The sequence below is a fragment of the Maylandia zebra genome, linkage group LG15 (genome assembly GCF_041146795.1).
Source record: "Maylandia zebra isolate NMK-2024a linkage group LG15, Mzebra_GT3a, whole genome shotgun sequence".
Taxonomy (NCBI): domain Eukaryota; kingdom Metazoa; phylum Chordata; class Actinopteri; order Cichliformes; family Cichlidae; genus Maylandia; species Maylandia zebra.
The window spans coordinates 41,012,492-41,036,638 of NC_135181.1; the positions used below are offsets into that span (position 1 = coordinate 41,012,492).

The window sequence follows — 24,147 nt, forward strand, 5'->3', positions numbered from 1 at the left end:
AGGAACCTGCCCGAGGACCTTCAGGCTTTAAAATTTGAGTCTGAACTTAAGTGAAAGTTGTTGGGTCATTGGACGTTCAGCACAAAGACAGTTACATCTGCAAACTCAGAGACGAGTATTGGAAGCGATTTGTGACAGAAGGACAGCAGCAAGAGTGAAGGGGAAGTCATTTAGTAATGAAACAGGAAACGGCTTACCTCAATTATATGGATAAGATCAAGACAGACAACTGGTGCTTAAGCAGATTTCTTTACTGAAACGAACACATGACTTTTTACAAAATGTTTCGATGATAATCTGGAAGTATTTTCATATTTTCCTTCAAGAGGAGACGACGAGAGTGGACCGGTCTCTCCTGTGTCGACAGGTAACATCTTAAAATGACATTTACACAGAACAGCTTTTACAAAACAACAACAAAATAGAATTGAAAGAAAATCCCGTCCCCACTCGCTCTCGTAAAACTCTTTTGATAGTTTCTGAATAAAACAAATTCATTCTGCACCGGCCTGATGGAGACGAACTCTGTGACGCCCGAGGCTCGGCCGGGAGGAGGAGGGGAGCACACAATCCATAAGACATCTTATAAATGTACAATTAACATTCTTAAACATTAACAAATTTAGCACACAGCTGTTCAAATGTCCTCGCAAATTTAAATAAAAGTGCAAAGCACAGTTTTCAGTAGGAGAGAGAGGAAACAAAGCGCATTAAAAATCCAAATGGACTCTTTAAAATTCATCTCTATAGTGTAGAAAAAATAGAACATACATCGGCAACCTCGACGGCTGCAGGGTCACTGCAGACTCTTATTAATGCAGAGGCTGCTTTCTCAAAGCACCTTTAATAAATAGGCAGGTAAAAACATGAAAAAGCGAATTTCAGTTCTGCTAAATGTGAAGGAATGCAGTTAATGACAAGGAGGCAATTTCAGTGAGTTAGATGGCACCGCTCCCAAAGAGAAATAGGTCATCAGTTTCTGTATCCTGCAGCCGAGAATGCTGGGAAAAGTTACAGGGAGATTCTTTCAAACAGCATCAAAGTAAAATCCTCTGAACTCTGAAATATTACACTTATTAGTCTTTTCCACATACAAACTTTACGTGGTCGTGTTGCTCAAGTATATTTATTGACAAATTTAAGCATTGAATTTATTTTCTTGCCACCTGTACTGGGACAGTCCTCTCGCCCTTATAAGAAGTTCAGCTGCTACGGTTCATCTTGTTTTCCCTTCCTGACGCCTTCACAGGGTCCTTGTTGTACTAAATATCAGTGTGCTGCTCCTCCACAGAGGATGTCACCCTGCTGACAGACTCCAGCTTTGCTGTTGGACTGCAGCTGCTGACGACCTACTGCAAGCTGAAGGGACACCAGAACCAGTAGAAGGTGTACTGGTTCATGTGCCACTACATCAAGCTCACTGAGATTGTTAGAGCTGAACGAGGACTACCAGCTGCAGTCCAATGAAACCAAAGTCCACCCACAGGAAGAGGCTCTTTGGAGAATCAACAGACTTCACTGATATGTTGTTTATTTGTCCCCAAGTACTTGTAGTGGAAAACATTTAGTTTACTGCTGTTACTGAACTCGAAACGCCATAAAAATGCTCACGATGTGTCTAAAACCCGTCAGATTAGGAGTCGTCTGATCAGAGTAGAAATACAGGTTATTGACAGATTTAAGGCAAAGTTTTTGTTGGTACTTTAAGTACTGATTAAGTCTCGGTACAGAAACTCGGGCGTTCCAGCTGCACTACAGATAAACACTGAGGTTGCAGTTTAAAATAATCTCCTTGTAACAAGATCGCCTGACAAAGAGGTGATCAGAGTGTCGTTGGACTGAACACCAGTCCAGATGTGCTGGAAGGTTTGCCAGTGAGAGTAACTGTGTAACCTGCACTGTGGCTTAATAGACTCCTGTTTCTATTGGGTTAAAGGGGGGTGGGGGGGGTTGGGGATTTTTCCAAATGTCATCATTGGGAAATTTAATTCTCCAACTCTGCAAATCATTTACATCTGTGGATGCCAAATGGAAGAAGATCAACCGATTGGCTAGTTTAGCTTGTTAACGAGTGATGAATTACATTATGCAACAATGTAGCCCCGAGTAAGAAATCTGGCGGTCAGCGAGGTCTGATCACCTGCTTGTTAAAGTGAACATTTGCCTCGGTTCAGGCTTCTGTCACAGACGTCACAGATCAACAGTTTCTCTAAACCTTTAAAAATACCATCAGGACAGCTTGAAGAACCTTCTAAGGTTGGGAACTGTCCCGACTCTTCAACGTCACTCCTGCATCTTTGAAACGCTATTTAAGGAAACAAATGGTTTCCTCTGACCACAATCTGTGGTAGTACATGAGCCTCACAAGCTGGAAGTCTGATGGTTTGTGGCAAATTTGCACATTCTTATGAAGTTGATCCACTTTTAGTGAAGTAGGGGGTGCCGTTCATTCTGTAACACTGTGGCGCTGCTGCGTGCAAGCAAGTTGTGTTCAATTAGATTAGCATGGCAGTATTTCAGTCTAACCTCCTCAAAGTTTGAAACCCGGCAAGTTTCAGGGGTAAAGTTTTTAAAAGCTCAATCAGTTAACCAACTGATCTTTTGAGTAACTGGTAGAAGAAGAATAAAGTTAATTCAGCTCTTCGATCAGACTCCTTAAATAATTAACTGTAAACGTTAAGATGTTTGATGTCTCTGCGTTTCCACTGCTGCAGCTAACAGCAGGTGTGAGCCGTCAGCTGATTCTGAAAATACAATCGTTTTGCAATAGTTTCAACTCTAAACACAAAAACCCTCAAAGAAGCTGCTGCTGTCAGCAAAAATGGAAGATTTCTGCACTTAATGTTAAACATCTCCATAAATGACCTTTAAGACGAGAAGTATGTCTGTGATGCTCGTTCTCAGTGTGAGCAGGAAGTGCTCAGCCTCCCCCCTCAGAAGTTGCCTGCCTTACTGCTGTGGCCCTGGCTTCAGTGACGCTACCACATATTTAAGAACCAGTAACTGGGGAAATATTTCTGTGAAGGAAATCTTGGCGTGCACATATAGCACCAGCCCCTTCCACACGCCTTCCTTCAGTAAGTCCAACTGTTGGAACAGCTGAGTGTTTTGGTTTTTCTCTACTGTAGAGAAGAGAACTGGACCAGTGGCAAACACAGGATGTGCAGTCAGGCGTGTTTGTTCCTGTGCTACAACAGTCGAGTGTAGGGTAATAAATCATCAAGTGAAATTTAAGAGTGAACATTTTGGACAATGCTGGTCGTTCTAACGAACTCAGACAGTCAGAAACTGTAAATCCGAGCGTATAAAAAGTTGCTGACCTGTTACTTGCCGGGCTCAGTGTATCACAGGCACTAATGGTAAAGGACAAAATGAAATAAAGCCGAGTTTGCTTTAAGCTTAGATCAACACTAAGGAGACTGAAATGTTTAGAGCAGATTCAAAACCTCATTTTTTTAAATTGACATCTTTGTGTCAAAATGCTACTTGACTGATGTAATGCTTTTTGTTGTATTGCTTCCTTCTGATGCGTGCTGCCGGGCGTGGATTCAGCCCGTCTGTGGACTTGTGTGGAAAAAACTGAATGAAACAATACTGCAGTTTCCTCGACTTACAGACAGGAGAGGAAAAAAGAGAACAGTCCAAAGCGGGTCCTGAAGGAAGTCATCTGGAGCTACACTCTCTCTGCGGCTAGCTGCTAAGTTAAGGTACAGTGAGCACAGTTCAGTCTGTCAGTGCTGCTGGTGAGTGGGTGGGCAGACAGGAAGTGGCCGTTACTCCATGATGGCTCTGTAGATCACAGGCTCGATGTAGTCCCCCCTGTAACGGGAGTTGATTACTCTCTGTCTCTTTGACTCCTGAATGATTTCCTTCTCCTCGAAGATCCCGTCGAACCTCATGTCCGATGCTTTCGACTGTAAAGAGATGGTACCGTCACTGAAAGTGCTTCTTCATTTTGATGAACTTCCAAGTAAACTGAAAGGAACACTGAATGGGACAGACGGGAGAACGTACCAGTCTGGTTTTAACTCTCTTGGGGAGTTCTTCATCCAGACTGTAGACATCATCTCTCTTGGCTGTTAGTTGTGATCCGTCCTCAAATTCCACCTGCAGTCCAGAAACATTGAGTCAGGACACAAACAGATAACAACATTCAGCTTGTTGAACACCGTCTTTGCAATCTGCTGCTGATTTACTAGAAGTTTCCAGGAACAGCCAGAAGACGACTGCCTTTAAAGCCGAGCAGGTGACTCGTTTTATGTGAAGCTGTAAAGCATTTTGATTTCTTACTATGCGTCCAACCTACTCTGAAAATATTCCCCAATCAGAAATACGAGGCATGAAGGAGATGTGCTCGCCAGCGAACGCATCCTTCCTTACTGGAAGTCAGAAATGGTTCCCGCCTGCGTTCCCGTCTCTGCTGTTACACACTGAAGAGTTTTTTCTTTACATGATTAAAAACTGGAGAAAGAAGACAAAAAAAATCTTACCAGGTACATTTGAATGACGTGAGCTGCCACAAACTTGGCCCCGTACACCAGGCCGTCCGTCCATCTCACCTGAACCACCTCACCCTGCGGCGGTGGTCCAAGCTGAGCGCAGTCTCGGTTCTAACAGGCAAAAAACAAACCAAGTTCAAAGAAACGTGAAAGGAGGATAAATATCTGATGCAACCTGACATGAAATATGGCAGTGTCAGCTGTTCTGATGCTCGGGTCAAGTGTGAAGCACTAGATGATGTTTGGATTACTCCAGAGGCTTATAATCAGGAACTGCTGTGTAACATGACTGTCAAAGGTGTGTGGTGGCTTTAAGGCGAGCACAGGTGGATGAACTGTCTGCCTGCAGGGACAAGCTGTGAAAATATCCCAAATATAGTGCAGGGTTAAACTGCTGCCGTCTACTGCAGTGACACACACGCTGTGGATAACTCAGGGTGTCGACGTGCATTTACACGTCTGAACAAATGTCTGCTAAAAGAAAGCAAACACACGAGCATCGCCTTTGACATCCAGCACAGTTTGCTTCATATTCATGGCTCATACCAGCTTCACAGTCTCACAACGAGTGGTTGTTGTTTCACAGGCTAACCAGGAGGCTGCCCAGCGTCTTCATCATCTTCATCATGACCACACCACTGTATTACACTGGCAACATTTCTGAATTTAAGGTTTTTTTACGTTAACTTCCTTTAAACAGTTTCAGCTTTGCCGGTTTTAAGCTAAAACTGTTAGCTAATCTCTGCGACTCACTGTTTTGACGCTGGGATGTTACTGCCAACTAACTGCTGTACAAAGTCGACATCTAGGCTTGTTTACAAGGATACACAATATATGGACACTGGGTCCCTTTGCCACATGAAACCAGCCTTTGCAAACACCTGTGAACGAGCTAACGGCTCACTGGCTCTGAGCGCGGTACAGTAATGGGACGCCATCGCTGCAGCGAGTCAGGTTGTGAAGAGGGCGGTTCAGCCTCTCCACACCAGCAGGCAGCTTATTGGAGACAGCTGATCGACATTTCCTCACATTAAGTTTATTTAAATTCTGTGTGGTCTCCTTTATTAAAGAGACCACTCCCTGAGAGTATGTTTAACCACTTTGTGTTCTTTACAAAATGAAAAGACGTAGAAGGTAGTGGAACGTACCACGATGTCCTCGGGGAAAAGGTTATCGCTAAAAGAACCATCGTCAAAGTTGACCTCGTAGAACGTCTCTTTGGACAGCTGCACCACGTCACACTGGTAGTAGCGCCCATTCTTGTGCTTGCATATGACCTTCTGTCCCACGGTCAGCTCGTGCATGGCTGCCTTATTGCGCTGTCAAAGGGAAAAACGTATTTTTATGCGTGCGACTGCAAACGGCTTCATAAATCTGATATTTGGGGAAGTTTGGGGTATAAAATAACGTTTGTTTGTTTTTTACCTCAATCTGAGCGGGACCTTTGTGTCGACAGCAGGTAACGTGTACCACAAACGGCCATTCATCTGGCTGCATCAGCACCCCGGCGGCCTGCGCACAGGTGGGGTGATAGGCGGTGGGGCAGCGCCCGTGAGAGCACTGCACGCAACAGCCGGACGCCTTCTTCATCCGCTTCTTACAGTAGTAACATTTCTGTTTGAAGTGAAAGAAAATTCGTTTTAGTCTATGAAATTATTTTTTATTAACAAAACTTCAAGGAACAAACTGCCCTCATACCAAGTATTAAATGTACCTGGTAACTCATCTCCAAGATCTTCCCTCTTCTTTCACACATTTCCATTTCAAACATATGAACAGTTACGGCCACATCAGGGACACTGTCGTGTCACTAGAAGCTCCCTTGTACTTGGTATTTAACAGCAGGAACTGTCTGCAAGTACGCCATAAAATTAGTCCCCCCTAGTATCTTGGTTCACATAATATCCTAAAATCAGTAAATTGGTTGATAACAAAGTGACGCTGAGCAGGTGACATGAAAGCACTACTACCAACATACAGAATTCATCTTATGTGCCATCATGTTAGGAGCTACACTGTCAGGAAATCTAAGATATTTTAACCTCTTTAGAGTTTAACCGTAACACAGCTGTTTTTCTGCTATCTCGAACAACTGTACTGTATCTAGCTGCATCATGACTGTGGAGGGGCGTGGTCTGCAGTGCTGCTGCAGGGGAGGCGGACGCACCTGAGCGGCATCTGCAATCACACCTGGCCAGCTTAAAGTCTGTACTGGGTCCTGTCTGTTGTCAATGTTGTTGGTGTGTGTGGCTGCAAAGCTGCAGCCATCTGTGTGTCACAGCAACCGTGCAAATAAAAGTAAATGCTGAAAAGCATGAATGTGTGGGCAGGTCTGCTGTGGGTCGTTTCCAGGGGTGCCAAAACCCAGGATGGGGGCACGCCCGACCCAGTACTGGGCCAGCCAGGAGAGGAGCTGGCCCAAATGGGGACCACGTGGAGGGAGCAGGTGGCAACAATGGGAAGAACTGCAGCTTAGACTGGGTCCTGGCCGACGCCACCCACACCCGCGACCCTCGACTGTGTGGGAGTGCATCCGCGCCGGCCCCCAGAGTGAGACCAGCCAACCTGTCTTTGCACCTGTACCCACTCCTCGGGTAGGAGCGGCTGGTGCCCGGCAGTGGCCCGACCCGGTTTCTTCTCCCCGAAGGAGGGTAGCCGAGCAACCTCCACCCCCACCACCTACCCAGCTGGGGCCAGAGGACGAGGCGCACGAGGGACCTCACCCGCCGGAGATGGAGGTCGGGGCTTGCGAGGGTCCTGCTAAGCCTGAAGTCGGCATGCTGGCCAGACCGGCCTCACCTCCACCAGAGGCCTGCCCACCGGCCGCCCGCCAACCCGTCTGGGAGCCTCGGCTCACGGCCACACCTGCCGCACCGCCACCTCCGGGCCCACCTCGTCACCAGCGCCGATGGATACGCGGGCGACCACCTGAACTGACACCTCCCTGTCGCTGGGCCAGAGTCCAGACGCACCTGAGCGTCATCCGCAATCACACCTCGCCAGCTTAAAGTCTGTACTGGGTCCTGAAATGCTTCTAATCACAATCTGTAGCAGACGACTACATAAAGAAACCCGTGTCACACTTTTTAGTGTCATCTCTTCAGAACAACAGTGTTTCTTCTAAAGAGATATAACTAATGATAAACTGCTGTCATCTGTGTAGAGGAAGTGTTAAACGTCCTAAGATTTCAGCTTCTCTCTCTGTTCGTGACATTATTTGTACTTGCTGGTATCTTTGTTTTGTTCACGTTGTTTGTTTGGAGGCCGCACTTTCACTCTAATTAGCAGCTTTCAGACTCGAATTTCCTTCTTCATAAAAATGTGAACTTACCAGTTTGAATCTCTGCAGTGGGATCCCACTCAAGTCCACAGGACTTCTTTCTGTGATGTTGACAAAGCGTGCCTCCAGCACAGCAACCGCACACAGCACGTGTACCCACCTGCAACACACAAACACACCCCCACAAAGAGGTCACACCCGACCACAGGCAGCATCAGTTTGATGTTGTTTGTTTTCTTCATCTGTTTTTATGGTTCTAATTCTCCAAGCAAAGATACAGCAAAATGAATCAGATGGCAGGGGAGTCAATTTTGTGCGCATCATCACACAAAACAATGAAGTCAAGTCCATTACTGAATCACACCCACGTTTCCCCACTTACACTTTACTTGCAGGCCGTCTAGATGTAATAAGGGCCTCCAGGCACCAAGATAGCAACTCATTTTAACATTTTAATGTTTTCTTTTTTAAAATAACCGTCTCACAGACTGACAAAATCCCCACCTGATTTACTCAAGAATAATCCCCTTGAATTTATCTTTCAGTTCCTGCTAACATGCACGCTCTTATCCTTCCAATTTCATGATTTCCTACCACCTGGCTTCTTGGCCAGGCCCTGAATTATATTCAACTTCTTGCGGAGACAGAGATCTCATGTGGCTGGTAAAAGCTACCTGCTGCATTTTCTCTGACAGAAAGAGAGGAAAATAAAACAAGAGGATTTCTGTTTCTAAGAACAGAATTTAATCTCGAGATGCACCACATGATCAGATGTGCTCACTCACTAATGTATCTTAAATGACTTACTTGTTATTGTTGGCTTTCTGCAAAGCTCCGCCCCTCAATGAACACAGGCAGCAATTCTACAAAAAAGAGCGAGACGATCAAAATGATGAAAATACAGAACATCTGGTAGCTAACATCTAAATATGGATTTAATAAATCAATGTTTAAGGACCAACATCTATGATGTGGTTGGAGATATCAAACACAATGTGTCTGATCTAAAAGTTTATTCAAACACGTGGGAGGTAAAATTAGGGACCCAATGGATCTGTTCAAGTTCCTCACTGTCACATTACAGCTTAAGTATTCGTCTTTTACATATTAATGAACATCTGTTACAGTCAAGTCACATTAAGTTCACACAGTTGTGATGAAGTCAGCCTGCAGCAGTTTCAGGTTCTGTCACAGCAGAGCTCAAGAAAAGGTGCAAACCTGAAAACGACTGCACACACACTTCTTCCTCTCCGTGATGAATTTTTGAAACACTGAATTTATTTTCTAAACTGTGATGAACGAGGCAGTTAATTCAGTGTTTAATCACATGATCAAACATGACAACCACACATGTAGGCAGAAATATTTCAATCCTGATGAATAAATAACAAATACTCCATCTCCCTCTGTCTATATATCGTCCCTGCCTGGGGACGGGACGGCAACGGGGAGCCAGGATGACGGGTCAGGGGGGAGATAACTGCTTTATTTGTGTGTGTGTGTGTGTGTGTGTGTGTGTGTGTGTGTGTGTGTGTGTGTGTGTGTGTGTGTGTGTGTGTGTGTGTGTGTTGTATTCATAAATAGTAATTAGTAGCCTAATCCTTTCTTCATTCAGCAACCCTGCACTACCAAAGTGTTAGAGTATAAATCTAATGGACTCAAAGCAGTCTCTCCTTCGAGTCTCTATTTATAATAATGTGTTTCATGCAGTGGTGCATATCAGTACATTATCAAGATGCAAGCTAATTATAAACTGATGTAGCATTTAATGTATCTGATTGTTTTAGGCAAGTAATCTTTTGCTTGTAACTCCAACGGTATCAAATGATCTGCCTACAAGTTGTAAAAAGTGACGTTTTTCTTCTCTCTGGTGTAGAAAACAGGTAACTGTAAAACCATCACATCTACTAAATTAATATAATTCAACACCCTTAAAAAAACACTACACGTTAATTAATGTAATTCATGTTACACGTTAATGGTGCAAATAGTGATTGTGTAAAATATCTTTTCATGATTTGGAATGTGGGACTTGTGAAGAAGCAGGATGGACAGTTCCACTTTTAGAAGCCGTTAGGAAACAAATCCCTTGACTACCAACTGGATTCATGCTAACTTGCACGGCTCGATAAAGAGTAAAAACAGCCACAATTATTGGCTGACCTCAGTCATGGCGTTGGCCTTGCAGCGTGCACACTTCCACTCCTTGTTCACACTGGCTGGATCGACACCGTAACAGGCTGGAAGATAGAAATGCAAACTTTGAGACGTCAGTGAAACACTGAAGAACTATGAAAAGCTTTAATGATTCCATTTTTATAACATGATTAATAACTGATGATATGATAAATGCTGTGTATGAAATGTCCTCTGTTTTGTTTGGCCTTTGCATCGGTTCAAACTCGTAATGAAATGATTACTCAGGAGCGTAAAAGACTTCATATTCTATTTTGTTCTTTGAATTTAATTCCTCGTTGTTCTCTGGTCATTTCGATAAACTATTTTGAAACAAAAATTCTTCTTCTCGCTGAAACATCATTTGTGCGTATAGTGGTCACACTTAAAGACTCGTTTTAAAGCAGGAAAAGCCTCTGATGAAAACACTCATATGTCAAACAAGGCTAGGTTAGATATAAACTAACACTCCTACTTGAAGAGTGCGTGTGTGTGCAGGCGCACATGCGTGTACTGACATGCATGAACTCTCACGCTGCACTGTGAGCAACTGATGAGGAGACTGGTTCCATCTTCTTCCAGACGAGGAGTGACCGGTTGCTCTTCACACTCAGCGTCGTCCTCTGTGGTGGTGGTGAAACACATCTCAGGAATCAGAGGTTTGGTTCGCATCCGCTCCCCGGCCACCACCACGTGCGTGTCGATGCTGTTCGCACACTCAGTCTGACAGCAGTCACAACAAACACATGTGGACTCTGTTAAGAGTTGCTGTTTGTCTCTCGAAACACACAATTTACTGCTTTCATCTTCAGCCGCAGAGGTTTAAATGCTCCGTAATCTTACGCGCCCTGGTTAGCTGTCAAAAATACTATTTTTGGAGTCGCTCCATATTCAAACCTGATTATGATCAATCAAACATCTAAGAAGCAAAACAGTCACACATTAAGGTACAGCGCTAATATTAGCAGACTGGAAACCAGTACTGAAGATGAGATGTTTGTAGGATGAAAGAAGGGAAAATAGTTGAGGAAAAAGGTAAATATAGATGATATGACACGACATTCAGTCTATGAATGGAACGTTTGAAGATTTCACAGATGACGGACTTTTGTTTAAAATGGAAAATCTGGAGTCTGTTCAAGTTTGCACGAACAGCCATAAAGAGGATCAATGCCAAGTACGAGAGTTGGACTGGACGAACATATCAACGACAGCCCTAATTTTGGGGGGGAAATTAGTTCGTCCATGTTTGAACTTCTGTGTTGTAAACGGGCAAATCAGTCCGTGCATGATTACATTGCCCATCAAAAAGTCTGCGCGTGCGCGAATGTATCGCCCATCGTCGATTATTGGACTGACAGGTGTCGGTGGGAAATCTTTACATATGGCCCGACACTACCAAGTACATTCATTGAATTCATGTAGATGCAGTTTGGTAAATGAAGTTGCCGTGAGGCTGGATTTACTCTGTACTGTGATGTATCAGAAGATACAGTCTGGACCAATTAAAACAGTGTAAACTTCCCATGATGCAACTGTTCTGATAAAAATCCCTTTTAGCAAACCTCACCTGGCTTGGCTCATCTCACCAAAGAACACTATATTACTTGCATGTTCAGATGCTGCGGGGGCCTGTACCATATCTGGTTTTGTCTCGGTGGACTGGTGAGGAGCAGGTCTGCTCTGCTGCGAATTACCTGGTGGTACGTGTGGAAGAGCAAACAGATGGAGCAGTATGGAGGCTTGGAGCCTATTCGCTGGTTGTACTCCCTCTCTTTCTTCAGGTTGGGTGGCCTGCTTTGCCACAGGTGAGCCAGAGGCTTGGCCCAGCCCTCACCCTCCACACCCCCTGCCTCCACTGGGGGCGGCTCTTCTGGAGTCTCTGAGGCACAAAAAGCAAAGACAACACATTTAGCTAAAACAGCATTAGGAATGACAGAGGCCTGGTTTGTTTAGTTTCACTAATCTAATTCTGTTATTGGCTTTGAAGTCAAAGGTGGCTTAATTACCTCTCAAATATAAACTACATGCAGATAATGGGACCTTAAAGTGTTCAGACACACCTTCATCACTCATGCCGTCTTTTATGAGTGGATGGTGTCCTGGAAGCTGCCCAAGGTCAGTCTCAAAGTCTCGAAGTCCTGCCATCGCTTTTGCCACCTGCTGGAGAGAAACAGCATTTTCAAAAGGCCACACAGCTAGTTTGCAGTTGATCATGTTTGCACCATATATGCATCATTCTCCAGAGGCCTGCGCCTTCATCATTTTAGGGTGTTTTTATATTAATAATATCTGAGCATGAAAGTAAAAAAGGCTTACACACCACTAGATGACGAGACTGGGCTGCACCAGAATTCTTAGTTAGCGATGGTATAGTTAAAGTAATGCAGTCGTGGAAAGTAGCAAAGAGTGTTGATGGCTGCATGTATGCATTTGGACAAACACACGAACCAAAGACTGGAGAAAATGTTTAGAACAGTACAAAGATCACACATCTTGGAATGACAAGGCCAGAAAAGTGCAAAAACTACAGCAGTGGGTAACTTACAATGTTAAATACATGTCCACTCACTGCTTTGCCAACATGACAGTTGTCCTCCTCGGTTTCATGGTCGCTATCCTCACTCGTCTTCTCCTCTCTGTACAGCACTTCTCCGTCGCCGTAGTCTCCTTTGGCATAGCTGTGGACGTGCAGGACGTCTGCGGGACTCAGCGTCCTCTGAAACACTTTGCTGCAGCTGTTGTCCAGTGGAGGCTCCTCGCTTCCAGCGGTCTCCTCAGCGCCCAGAGAAACCACCTGGTTCTCAGTGGACTCAGGAGGAAAGACCTCCATAGCCACCACGCAGTTCTTCTCTTTTTTCAGCGGACTTCGTCTGTTTGAAGTTTTCTTGGCATTGGCTTTGGACTGAGCTTTAGGCTGAGCTTTAGGCTGGGGTTTGGTCCCTTTCTCCTTCTTCACCTCCTTGACTTTCACTGTGTCTGAAAGAGATTCATTGAGATACACAGACTAGCACTTTGCCCCCAAACTTTTACAGGACATGGGTTCAGTGTGCCACAGAGTCTTTTTATAATCTTCACTTTATTTCACATATTCAAGTTATTTTTACTTCCAATAGTGTTAACATGCTGCACAGGTCATAAACAAGAGGTCTTTAAAATTTTAATTGTAAGTGGGCTGAAGCAGTTAAAAGTAGTCTAACATAAACGCTGTAATTTGATTATTTTAATAAACATGTAACTTGGATGCTGGCGTGACCACAGTGCACACGTCTGCTGTTGCTCACAGTGGTCCAAGTGTCGGCTCAGGGAGTTTGTGTGAGGGAACATTGGTGTGAAGTCTGAGGTACCTTTTTCTGCCTTGCTGGTCACTTTAGTTGGAGACTCCTTACGTGACAGCTTGGCCTTCTTTGGCTCCACCTCCACCTCCTTTGGCTCCACCCCCGCCTCCTTTGGCTCCACCTCCGCCTCCTTTGGCTCCACCCCCGCCACTGGCAGCTCAGGTTTGACATCTTCAGAGGCTTTGACAGCTTCAAGCTGACGTTTAGTCCCAGTGTGAGGCTCTGGACTGATACTTGGGAGAGCAAATCGAAGACATGTTGGACAGGACTCAAAACTAAACCGTGTTTCTCAAAGACTGCCGCAAACAAACTAACAACTCCGAGTGAGGCTGACATTAGAGGTGGGAATCACCATACAACTCGCGAAAAGATATTATCACAATACTTAACGCACGATACGATATTATTGCGATTTTTTAAAAATATTTTGCGATATTTAAATTCTGCACATAAAGGTAAACTTTATCAATATTCATTTTATCTAATATCAAAGTCTCGCACTCAGTCTTTCTCTCATTTCAGTTTTATTGTTGACAAACTGAACGGTTTGTATTACAGTCTAGTCCAACTCAACTGGATGCAACCATCTGGTACAATTACAGCTATTCTGAACTATGCAATTTATGAAAACTATGCAGCCCCTTCAGCAACTGAAGAATTTGAAAGTAAATTTAAAAAAATATAACTTTACATTAAATAAAAACGTTTTAAACTTAATTAAAATAAAACATGTCTTAAATTAAAATAAGTAAACTGTCATGTTTATTGCTGCCAAAAAAAAAGTTAAACACATTTGGACAGTGAAGGAATGTCAGGATTCTTGCTCAGAAAAAGGATCAACGTGCTCTGAAGTCAACATGCTCTGACTGCAGAGCATGTTGACTTCAGAGAAAAAGTTGTTTGTAACAAAATATCGATTTCTGCTGTCCCTGTATCGATACATTATTAGCAAACAAAATATCACGATACTACACAGTATCGATTTTTTCCCCCACCCCTAGCTGACTCCGAGTGAGGCTGACATGTGAGAGCAAATCACATAATCTGTCACAGCCTATGCTCAATCACTTCTGGCAGAGCCTAAAGAGATTTGTGTCAGTGCTGCTCCTCTGAGTGGAGACAGAACCACCTCTGTACTGGAAACAGTCTGAATCACTGCAATCTTTAAGCTGAAAACATCTGCAAATCTGCAGTGACTCAAATTTTCATCTTTATGGTGAATGCATGTTTTAATTCAACTAATTAGCTTTAGCTGATTATTGTTATTGTACTTAAAATTGGTTTATATGCCATATAAATAGTTTGGGTAAAGATTTTGAGCATTTAACAATGATTTATTACGACCGGTTCACATCCGTATCAGAAAACTCCGTGAATATAGGAGCAGTGGGTTAGTAGTGACTATAAATCAGACCTTTTGTCCTCCTGGACAGCAGTGTTGGGCTCCTCGGATGGCACCTCAGCAGGACTCTCCTTTGAAGGTCCGATCTTTTTGTCTTCTTTCAGAAACTCGGCGGCCTCCGGCGTGGGCTTGGAGTGGTCGATGGGAGCGTTGTCTTTCCCTGCCTTCCACAGCTTGTAACGTTCAGGTTGAAACTTGCGTACAAATACGTCCATGGAGATCTTCACCATGTCCTGCCGGCATGAACACTGAGAGGAAAACACTCTTAACACACTACGAAGTTGATAAGAATTCACTTCACTATAAATAAACCAGCTGTGGAGTTATACTCAGTGCCGTTCAAACGTCGTTATGTACCAGCGTTGCTTGTTTGCCGTAATCGATCCATCGTTGAGTGGCAAAATTAGTTGACTCGGCGCAGTTGAAGCCGTGGTTGAAACCAGCGTGATAACCAAACGGGAACGTCACGATGAACTGCCCGGCCTCCTGAGTGACCTGAGTCGAGAACAACACAGATCAGTATAAGATGAATGTTTTATTTTATTTTTTCTGCTTATCTGTTCATCACCATTTAGTGTTGCACGTAAGACAACGCAAATTAAATAAAAGATTACCTTTTCAAATGGTATGCCATATTTTTTCAGGATGAATGGTGAAATTAAAGTCATCTTGTGGCGCAGGAAGGCTTCACAGCCCTGGACGTTACCTGGAAAGAAACCTGGAAACAGGATCTCATCAGCAGCGGTGCAGTTGGGCCTCGTTGGCTCTTTTTATTTAAATGGTTTAGTGTAAAACAGTTATGTGGGATATGTAAACATCACTGCCGTTACAGTCTCTGGGGTGCTTTCTGAGTGTACACTGGACTTCCCCTTTCATACGGCAGTGGTAAAATCGAGCTTCTTTCACCTCAGGCAGCTGCAAAAATAAAGCCAATTCTTTCGCGGCAGCACTTTGAGACAGCGATCCACGCCTTTGTTAGCACTCGGCTGCATTACTGTAATGCACTTCATGTTGGGGTCAGCGCATCATATATTACTCAAAATGCCGCAGCTCGTCTTTTAACTGGCACTTGAAAGTTTGAGCACATTTCCCCTGGTTTAGCTTCACTTCACTGGCTGCCATTTCTTTTAGGATTCATTTTAAAATTCTTTTATTTACTTTTAAAAGCTCTCCATGGCCTAGCTCCATCTTATCTCTCTGAGCTGCTACAGCCTTATACACCCACCCGCTCTCTCAGGTCAGCTGATCAGCTGCTCCTGCATGTACCCAGGACTGGGCGTAAACTTAGAGGAGATCCTGCTTTTGCTGTAGCAGCTCCAAACTGTGGAACGAGCTTCCTTTAGAGCTCAGACAGGCCACTTCTTTACCTGTTTTTAAGTCACTCTTGAAAACCCGCCTCTTTACCCTGACCTTTGACACCACGTGAGATGTTGGTTTTTATTTTTATTTCAGTTGTTTTTAGGTGATTCGATGCCGTTTTATCTTGTTTTTGTTTTAATTTTATGTTTTATGTGTTTTATTTATTTATTTTGCTGTTTTCTGTTATTCTATTGTTTTAACTTATTTTCTGTACAGCACTTTGTTCCTGTGCTGGGTATTTTAAAGTGCTTTATAAATAAAATTGGATTGGATTCATACATCTACACATAATAAGCTGAAGTCACTTCAGGCATCGACTCTGTGATCAAGCAGCTTAAAGACAACAATAAGGGTTCTGTCACCTACCCTTGGCGAGCCTTTCCAGACGTTTCCCTTGCTCTGGTGGGACGACGTACCTAAGAAGTAACAAACGTACAGAAATACTGAAAAAGGTGATTGTGACGTTTACACCAGAGTCAAAAATGCTCCAATCGGTGGATGAGATCCCTGCTTCACTTTAAGTAATAACTACATGAACAGAAACAATAACTGAATGTTTTCAACAGTAAATAAACAAACAAAGACATTTTTAAAGGATTTTTCTAAACTGTTTTGTAAACTGGCTGCTTTGGCAAACAGACTTCTGCTAAATACAAAAACTAGATATGTGTTAATATTCACTCGTTCAAACAAAGGTGAGGTTTGTCAGTGACCCTACCAGGACTTTGGCTCTCCAAAGTGCAGGTAGTTGATGCTATATAGATCCATGTCTTCTGTGTGCCACGCAAAGGCGCTCTTCCACATCCCAAAGTACAGGTAGGGCGTGTTGACACCCTTGATCTTGATGCCACTCTCATTCTCCACAATGTCCAGGATAGTGTTGAGACGACCAATGTTCCATTCAGTCACATCCTGCAGAGGAAGGATTCACACAGGCTGCAAGTCAGGACGACTAACCGTATGTGTGAAACTGATTTACCTTTAACTGATCAGGAAAACTAAGGAATGAAGAAAGATGTGAGTTTGTGAACATAAAAGTCTCTTTTTTTAATCTATGAGAACAACCGCATCCCAGTTTATCAATTTAGTAGTGCAGCTAGTAACAAGCTAGCTCCAGTGTATAATATGTGGTTGTATTTTCCCATCAGTTTGCCTCAATTCTATCCACACGTTCCTCCACAGATTCTCTCTTTCCATGAGAGATTACAATTCGTTGGACCCCAGCTGGGAACGGTAATCTTTCTGATCTTGGAGTGCCAGACTAGTCCGAATCTGCAACAGGTAGAGCTGCTTCATTTGCTCTGAGCTCACCGAGGCTGCAGAACAGAGACGGCAGTCAAGACACTGAACTTGAAGATAGGCGCCGGAAGAGAGGTTCTCTGAGAGCCAGCTGATTCTATCGCTCAACGATTTATCACAAATACTCAGGTAATAACACTGGCACAGGAGGAATGTGCAAACTACATTTTTTAACAACCCCACCTGTCTACCACAAACAGAATTTAATATATTTAAGTTCCATGTATGCAGCCTATCACCACTCACTGGATCGTATAGCGTTCCACTGACATCAGCACCGTAAAGTGGAGGGTTAAAGGTCAGGTTCTTCCAAAACTTCCTCTCCAGCTCGTCAAAATCCACGTATCGTGGGCTGCAGAATCTACAGAGAGAGATATTCAGAGAAGACTGAGCAGAGGTCACAGTCGCTGAAACCCATTCATGCAAACTTTCATTGAGTAAACTGACTTGTCCATGTTGGAGGTCTTGCGGAAATCATGGACAGTCATGGGCTTCTTTTGGATGTTGTACTGTGTGAATAGTCCTGACTGGCCGGTAACCACCTGCTGGATGGGAGCGGGAATCACCAGGTCATCGATATCATCATAAGTCTTTCTGGGTTTCCAGCCTTTAGGAGGAATAACCTGCAAGGAGCACAGATGAGAGAAACTCAGGGCAACAGCAGAAGGAAAATAGTGAATTTCTGGAATTAGTATCACACTGAATTTCTCACCCCTTTTACATATTATCATTGATATTATTATTATTTAAAATACATTTATCTTCCTGTCTTAAGTCTTTTTTTTTTTAACATATTTTAACAATTGATGGAAATTGTGTAGACAGATACCATTGTGTGTATGTAAAGATGACACAGGAAGTACGGCTATGAATCAGTGCACAAGTTATGTTATTTTAATGAGTGACTTTACAGGCACATTAGCTTTAAACAATAGCACAGGAGTCTCAGACTCCTCTTACATCTGCCTCTTCAGAACATTTATATGGCAACACAAATGTTATAAGAAACTATTTAAAGTAACTAAAAGGATGATAAAACTCTGAATATGTCAACATTGAACACGACCAGTTAACCTAACTTCCTGTTAGGTTCATGTTTTCACACTAAGAGCAAACTTTCAGATGTGATCCTCTAAACACTAATGAACAGGAAACGACTGGCTTCTGACTTTGTGCTTTGGTTCAAAAGTCTTTAACAGCTGTGGTACAAAGACAGTCGCAGCGTTTCTCTGCTCTGCTAAACAAAAAGTGACAAAAAGACAGAAGCAACTTACTTTTGCCATCCCAGCTCTGTGCGCTCCTTGTGACTCCATAAAGGCAATGTAACGTCCAAAGTCCTTGAACTCCTCTTTGGAGGGGGTGAATGTCATCACCCTGCAGCCCACACTTTGGGCTGGCGTGTCTGTGGTCATCTTGGGAGTGTTATTGTGACCTCAACTCTGGAAAACATAAACACGATTATGTCTGTTTGCCTGACAGTTAAGCATACATTCAGACAATGCAGCACGCTTAGCATCAATGGAGCATCTGTGGGAGCATCCTGGGAGTAACTCAGTTTCTTTGTTGTGACTTGCCTTTAGCTGATGTTGCTCTTTATTAACGTTAGTTGCTATGCATTTTTTTTAATCATGTGCTCTACATTCATATACACACAAAGTGAAAATCTGCACAGCCTGTCAGTTAAGTACAGGAAACCATTCAAGCATCTTCTCTCATATATTCTAACTGATCTGCCGCAGTGATCACAAACACCACAATCAGTGACATTCACCAGATATCCACCATCCCCACAGGTTCACAGTTCCTCTTTTAAGTCTGTGACCACGTCTGAACCCCTCTGTGCCATTTAACAGACTTAACTGATCATCTCAAACACACTGCCAGGTGATAAAACCAGAACATCAATTTTTTAATACAAACTTGAAAAACAAAAAAAAAAAAAAAATACTCTGTGTAACTTTGGAGCCAGTTTAACTTTTACATTACAAAGACTAATGTTATCTATGATAAAACCTAAAACCTTCTGAAATCAGCACACAGGAACAAGGCTGCTCAATTACAGCAAAAACAATGATTTTGGTCAATTATTTACTGTGATAAGTCATTAATTTGTCAAATATCCAGTTTTTATGGCCTTTAAAATTTTTTCTTTGTTTATAGATGATACCCTTTAACTTTAAAGAAAAGTCAATAAAAAAAACTACATAAATACATAAAAAAGTCAAGCTCACAGGGACTGATTGTTGCCCGACTAGTGGGTGTTTTGACCACAAAGGCCGTTTCGCAAGAGCAACTGTCAATACCTGCTGGCCCACAGCTTCCACAGTGGGATCTCTCTGGGTGCAGACAAGGCCTAAAAAAGGCCCAGACAGCAGCAGACTCACACACCTCAGGAGAGATGCTTGGTCTCCACACACAGAACTAAGTAGAGCTGAAGCTAACAACCAACCAAAATGCTTTATATAAACACACAAAAACATTAATGATGCTACAGATCCTTTCTGCAACTTTTACTTCTGAAAATATTGCGTTGACCTGAGGCTGTATCTGGTCTCATTTTACTACAAAGACAAAACAAAATCTTCAAATGAATATGAAAAAAAAAAAAGAGTAATCTTATCCTGATTAGCTTGTTTTCATAACTGTTAAAAGCCATAATCATAATTCAAATTAAAATCTCTACACAGGATGTAATAAACCACAACCTCATAGCAGTGCTGGGCACTACAGTTTCAACAAAGGCACCACAACCACACCCAGTAACAATTCGCACTTTGAAGCATTTAAACTAGAAATAAATGCTTATTTGAGACTTCTCGTGATAATTAATTATATCAACAAACACAGTTTCGGACATATCACCAAGTTGAACTATACCAAGCATCGCAGCAATAACTTCTGTGATTTTACATTATTGTCTGCTTGTGAACATTTTCCTAACTTCATGAAAACTGAAAACCTCTCCTCAGTCAAAAGCACTCCCAGCAAAACATCCACCCAGACTGGGACCAGAACATAAACACACGGATCCCAAACACCATCTACAGCCTCGTTTCAGGTTTGTGAATTCAAAAAAAACTTTAACCAAGCCTCCACCTTTAGTAATAACACACAATAAACTATATTTGATTAGTTTATTCTTTAACAGAATAATAACGTAAACTCCCGAAGTAATTAGTTTAACTGAACAATGTGTATCACAAAAATCGATTTCCGATTACACACATACTCAACTTTTAGCTAAAGGCAACGCTGCACTCTGTCTTAACGGACTTTACTGGAAGACTCGGAGATCCTCTGTGATTGGACACAGTCCCGACTCAGTCTTATCTTCGGCATGTGATTGGCTCAGCAGAACGTCACTCACACGTGGTAGCCCACTTACAGCGCATCTCCTCGGAAAAATATTTAGCTAGTCCGCTAGCTAAAATGCTATCTGCAGCATAGCTTGTTCTGCGACCCGAGAATTAAAAGTTAAGTCAACAAAAATCAAAAACACCCTAATGTTCAAAAGTAACCACTAAGTAGCCAACATTTACGGACAGCGCAGATCCTACCGTCAAAACTGGTAGAAGTTAATAGCAGAAGTGCTGCGGACTCGGAGATCTGACAGCTGCTAACCAACTAGCAAACATGGCTTGTTGCTCACCGTTAGTTTCTCATGCGCAAACTTAACAGTTATTTCTGCTCCCCTCAAAGTGAGCCGCTTCACAAGTGACAAACTTTAACTTACACACGCTGAAATGAAGGGGAGTTGTTTGCTCTCCGATCACAGGTAACAGAGTTGCAATACGGACAACATCAGTCCGGCTAGAAAAGACAGTCCTCCATTATTACAGTGACGCATGCCCAGTGTGTGTTTGTTTACACAGCGCATATGAAGGCGGGGCTACCATAGTCTCCCAGCTAATCACAACGCCCTGTGTTTCCAGACCACGCCTCCTGCTGTTCTGATTACGGACAGCTCAGCTGATGAAACACCTGTTTCCCATTCTGAGATATTAAAAGTAAGTTGAAGAGATTCTGATGTTTTATTTTAATGTCACGGTTGTGAGAGGCCAGCAGCTTTTTTTATGTTCATTTTTTCACATTTTTATTGTGGATAAACCTTTGGCCTTTGATGGTAAACTGATGAGAACCAGATTGTGAGGCAAGAAGCCACTGGGTAGGCTTCCACTGAGATCAGTTACAATCTGTGTTTTGTGTGGAAATACAACTAGCATTAGTAAGTAAATGAGCTTTGAGCTTTTACATCGTCCTGATCAAGGTGCCTTGTGCCAACAGTTATAGACGACAGGTGGTTCCACCGACAAAAAGTACTTGCTGCTGGAGTAATCAAGGAGTTGCACAGTCTATATGCATCCCCAATTGCTGTAGCAAGGGGGGAAAATTGCATAATCAGGATGTATATTGATTACAGACCATTCTAAATAAGTACAAGAACCCATGATGCCTTAGACTCAGTGGTTGGATGCATCAGTGAGCTTGATGAGACAGTGTACCAGGCTGTGGTTGACTCCTTTGGCACGCGGTGTGAGGAGAATCACTTACAGCTCAATGTGATAAAGATCAAAGAATTGACTGTAGACTTCAGGACCAGGAAACCTGTGACCTCTGTTTCAATCCAGGGGGTCGATGTGGACATCGTCGAGGACTATAAATACCTCGGAGTACACACGTTTAGTGAGAGACTGAGATTACACAAATGCACCACTGAACGACATAGGAAATCATTCCTGCCTGTGGCCATATCCATCTCCAACTCCTCTATCTAATGCACAGTACACAGTGTAATAGCTGCACCCTTTTGCACATCCTCCACAGTAAAATAACAAATAGCAAAGCTTTACAGGTTAATGTAAAATATCAATCGTAAATATTTCACTTCTGTGATATTCTGTATATTTATAATTGAGTTATTTGTATATATTAGAGCTATTTCTTATATTTTGTTAACTTTGAAATTTGTTCAGTCTCTTACTGTTATTGCCTTGAAGCAACTGTAACCACATAATTTCCATAGGTATTAATAAAGTTGGTGGCACGGTGGTTAGCACTGTTGCCGCACAGCAAGAAGGTCCTGAGTTCAATTCCACCATCAGGTCTTTCTGTGTGGAGTTTGCATGTTCTCCCCGTGTTTGCGTGGGTTCCCTCCGGGTACTCCGGCTTCCTCCCACCGTCCAAAGACATGCAGCTTGTGGGGATAGGTTAATTGGATAATCCAAATTGCCACTAGGTGTGAATGTGAGTGCGAATGGTTGTTTGTCCCTGTGTGTTAGCCCTGCGACAGACTGGCGACCTGTCCAGGGTGTACCCCGCCTCTCGCCCTATGACAGCTGGGATAGGCTCCAGCGCCCCCCGTGACCCTGAAAAGGATAAGCAGAAGCGAATGGATGGATGGATTAATAAAGTTTTCTGATTCAGATTTTCAGGAATATGATTTGAAGGTGTCCACTGACAAGTTCCAAGTTTGTAAAACTGTATCCAAGCACATTTGCTACATTGTGTCTGCCACCAGCCAAGAAAAATAGAAGCAATAACTTAGTGGCTCCAGCCTACTGATCTTAAGACCCTATAATCCTTCTTGGGTTTCTGTATATGGCTGTTCCTTCTGAATTATCAGTGCTTTATTATCAGTTACTCAGTTTTTGTGCGAGTCTTGACAGTTCTGACAAAATGCTGTCTTCCAGCACACCGAGGAAAGCAAACTCCAGCACATAGGACCATCTATTTTAAGAAATCAGAGCCTTTTGGACATCACACGTGGCCTACGTCCTGGCCTTTGCTGACCTGAAGTCCTATATACTGCATGTAAACTGTATCTTGATGCATGCTCAATCATCCAGCTAAGTAAATCCCCAAAGTTTGATTCTGTTCATTTGGATGTAGCGTTTTCAGTGGGAGAAAAGTTTCGTCACCCATCCAACTCTATCAAGAATACCCAGAGAGGTTCTGGAACTCTGAAAGAAATGATCATCTTGAGTAAAATGGGCTGTGGTTGATAAATTCCATGTGGTGCTAAATTCACCACCTCATCAGGAGGTCCTGATGAGGTCCTGATCAACTTGGTGCATCACTCTCTGCTATTCCAGACTCCCATTGGGTGATACTCTAATGGCCCTGCTAAGTAAGCTGGATCTACAAAGGGACCAGGATGGATGACGCTATTGGAAGGGTGAAATCGGAAGTAACAGCCATTGCAGCCATCCAGTGTTATTCAGAGCAGTCATCCAGAGATTGCTTTTCTTCAGCATGAAGGAGGAAGTCTGCAGCTGTGGAATGGGCTACTGTGTAGGAAGACTGCCAAACCAAACAGCCTTGTTAAAAGAAGGAAGTCAGGGTGCGATATCTCAGTACACGGGTGCCCAGAAAGCACTGCATTTATGATAAATTTGTACTGTTTTGCTGTCTTTTTACTCCAGACATTCTAATGTAACAATGCAGAGAAGATAAAAAGTTCCACTGGAGAAACGCTTCTTTTCAGTCATTATTACTAAGTGACTGTAGGATTTCCTTTTATACACCTCCAGTACTTTTACTTTTGATGCTTTTGATGCTGTGCAAAATAAAGTTCTTATTGGGTAAAATTTAGACTACAGGAAATTTGCAGAAATGTCATTTTCATAAAGAAAATCCCCTAAATTTACTTTAATGAAGGTTTACTTCTATATTTTTTAAAATAAACAACACCAAACAGTCACACGAGGACAGCAAAGCACAGCATATTTGTTTCCCCTTGGTCCACCGGGTGTCACCTCACGTCACATTTTTATAAAAATTGAAAGAAGTCACTGC

The 24,147-nt window shown here is 43.0% G+C and overlaps 1 protein-coding gene across 3 annotated transcripts; it reads right to left on the reverse strand.

Annotated features, from left to right (window-relative positions):
* Positions 1-233: 233 nt before the first annotated feature.
* On the reverse strand, positions 234-21,218 carry kdm4aa (lysine (K)-specific demethylase 4A, genome duplicate a). 3 transcript variants are annotated; one of them, XM_024805146.2, is made up of 22 exons: positions 21,086-21,218; positions 18,627-18,791; positions 17,800-17,975; positions 17,599-17,713; positions 16,772-16,965; positions 16,420-16,469; positions 15,309-15,412; positions 15,052-15,189; positions 14,707-14,942; positions 13,302-13,525; positions 12,527-12,933; positions 12,018-12,114; positions 11,652-11,836; positions 10,473-10,677; positions 9,943-10,019; positions 8,587-8,642; positions 7,831-7,939; positions 5,925-6,113; positions 5,648-5,818; positions 4,491-4,610; positions 4,015-4,107; positions 234-3,914 (listed from the first exon to the last, which is right to left on the reverse strand). In XM_024805146.2, exons 2-22 carry the CDS (start codon positions 18,762-18,764, stop codon positions 3,774-3,776), a joined length of 3,225 nt encoding a protein of 1,074 aa, XP_024660914.2. In that variant the 5' UTR covers positions 18,765-18,791; positions 21,086-21,218; the 3' UTR covers positions 234-3,773. The 3 variants fall into 3 exon arrangements, with proteins under 3 accessions (XP_024660914.2, XP_024660913.2, XP_024660912.2); XM_024805145.2 differs by having other exon boundaries at positions 12,018-12,117; XM_024805144.2 differs by having other exon boundaries at positions 12,018-12,117; positions 12,503-12,933.
* Between the last annotated feature and the right edge of the window lie 2,929 nt (positions 21,219-24,147).

Coding starts and splice junctions, on each gene's coding strand:
- kdm4aa (XM_024805144.2), bottom strand. CDS start 18,764: ATGACCACAGACACGCCAGCCCAAAGTGTGGGCTGCAGGGTGATGACA. Junction 11,837..12,017: donor AGACGGCATGAGTGATGAAG/GTGTGTCTGAAC, acceptor TTTGTGCCTCAG/AGACTCCAGAAGAGCCGCCC. Junction 5,819..5,924: donor AAGGTCCCGCTCAGATTGAG/GTAAAAAACAAA, acceptor TCCCTTTGACAG/CGCAATAAGGCAGCCATGCA.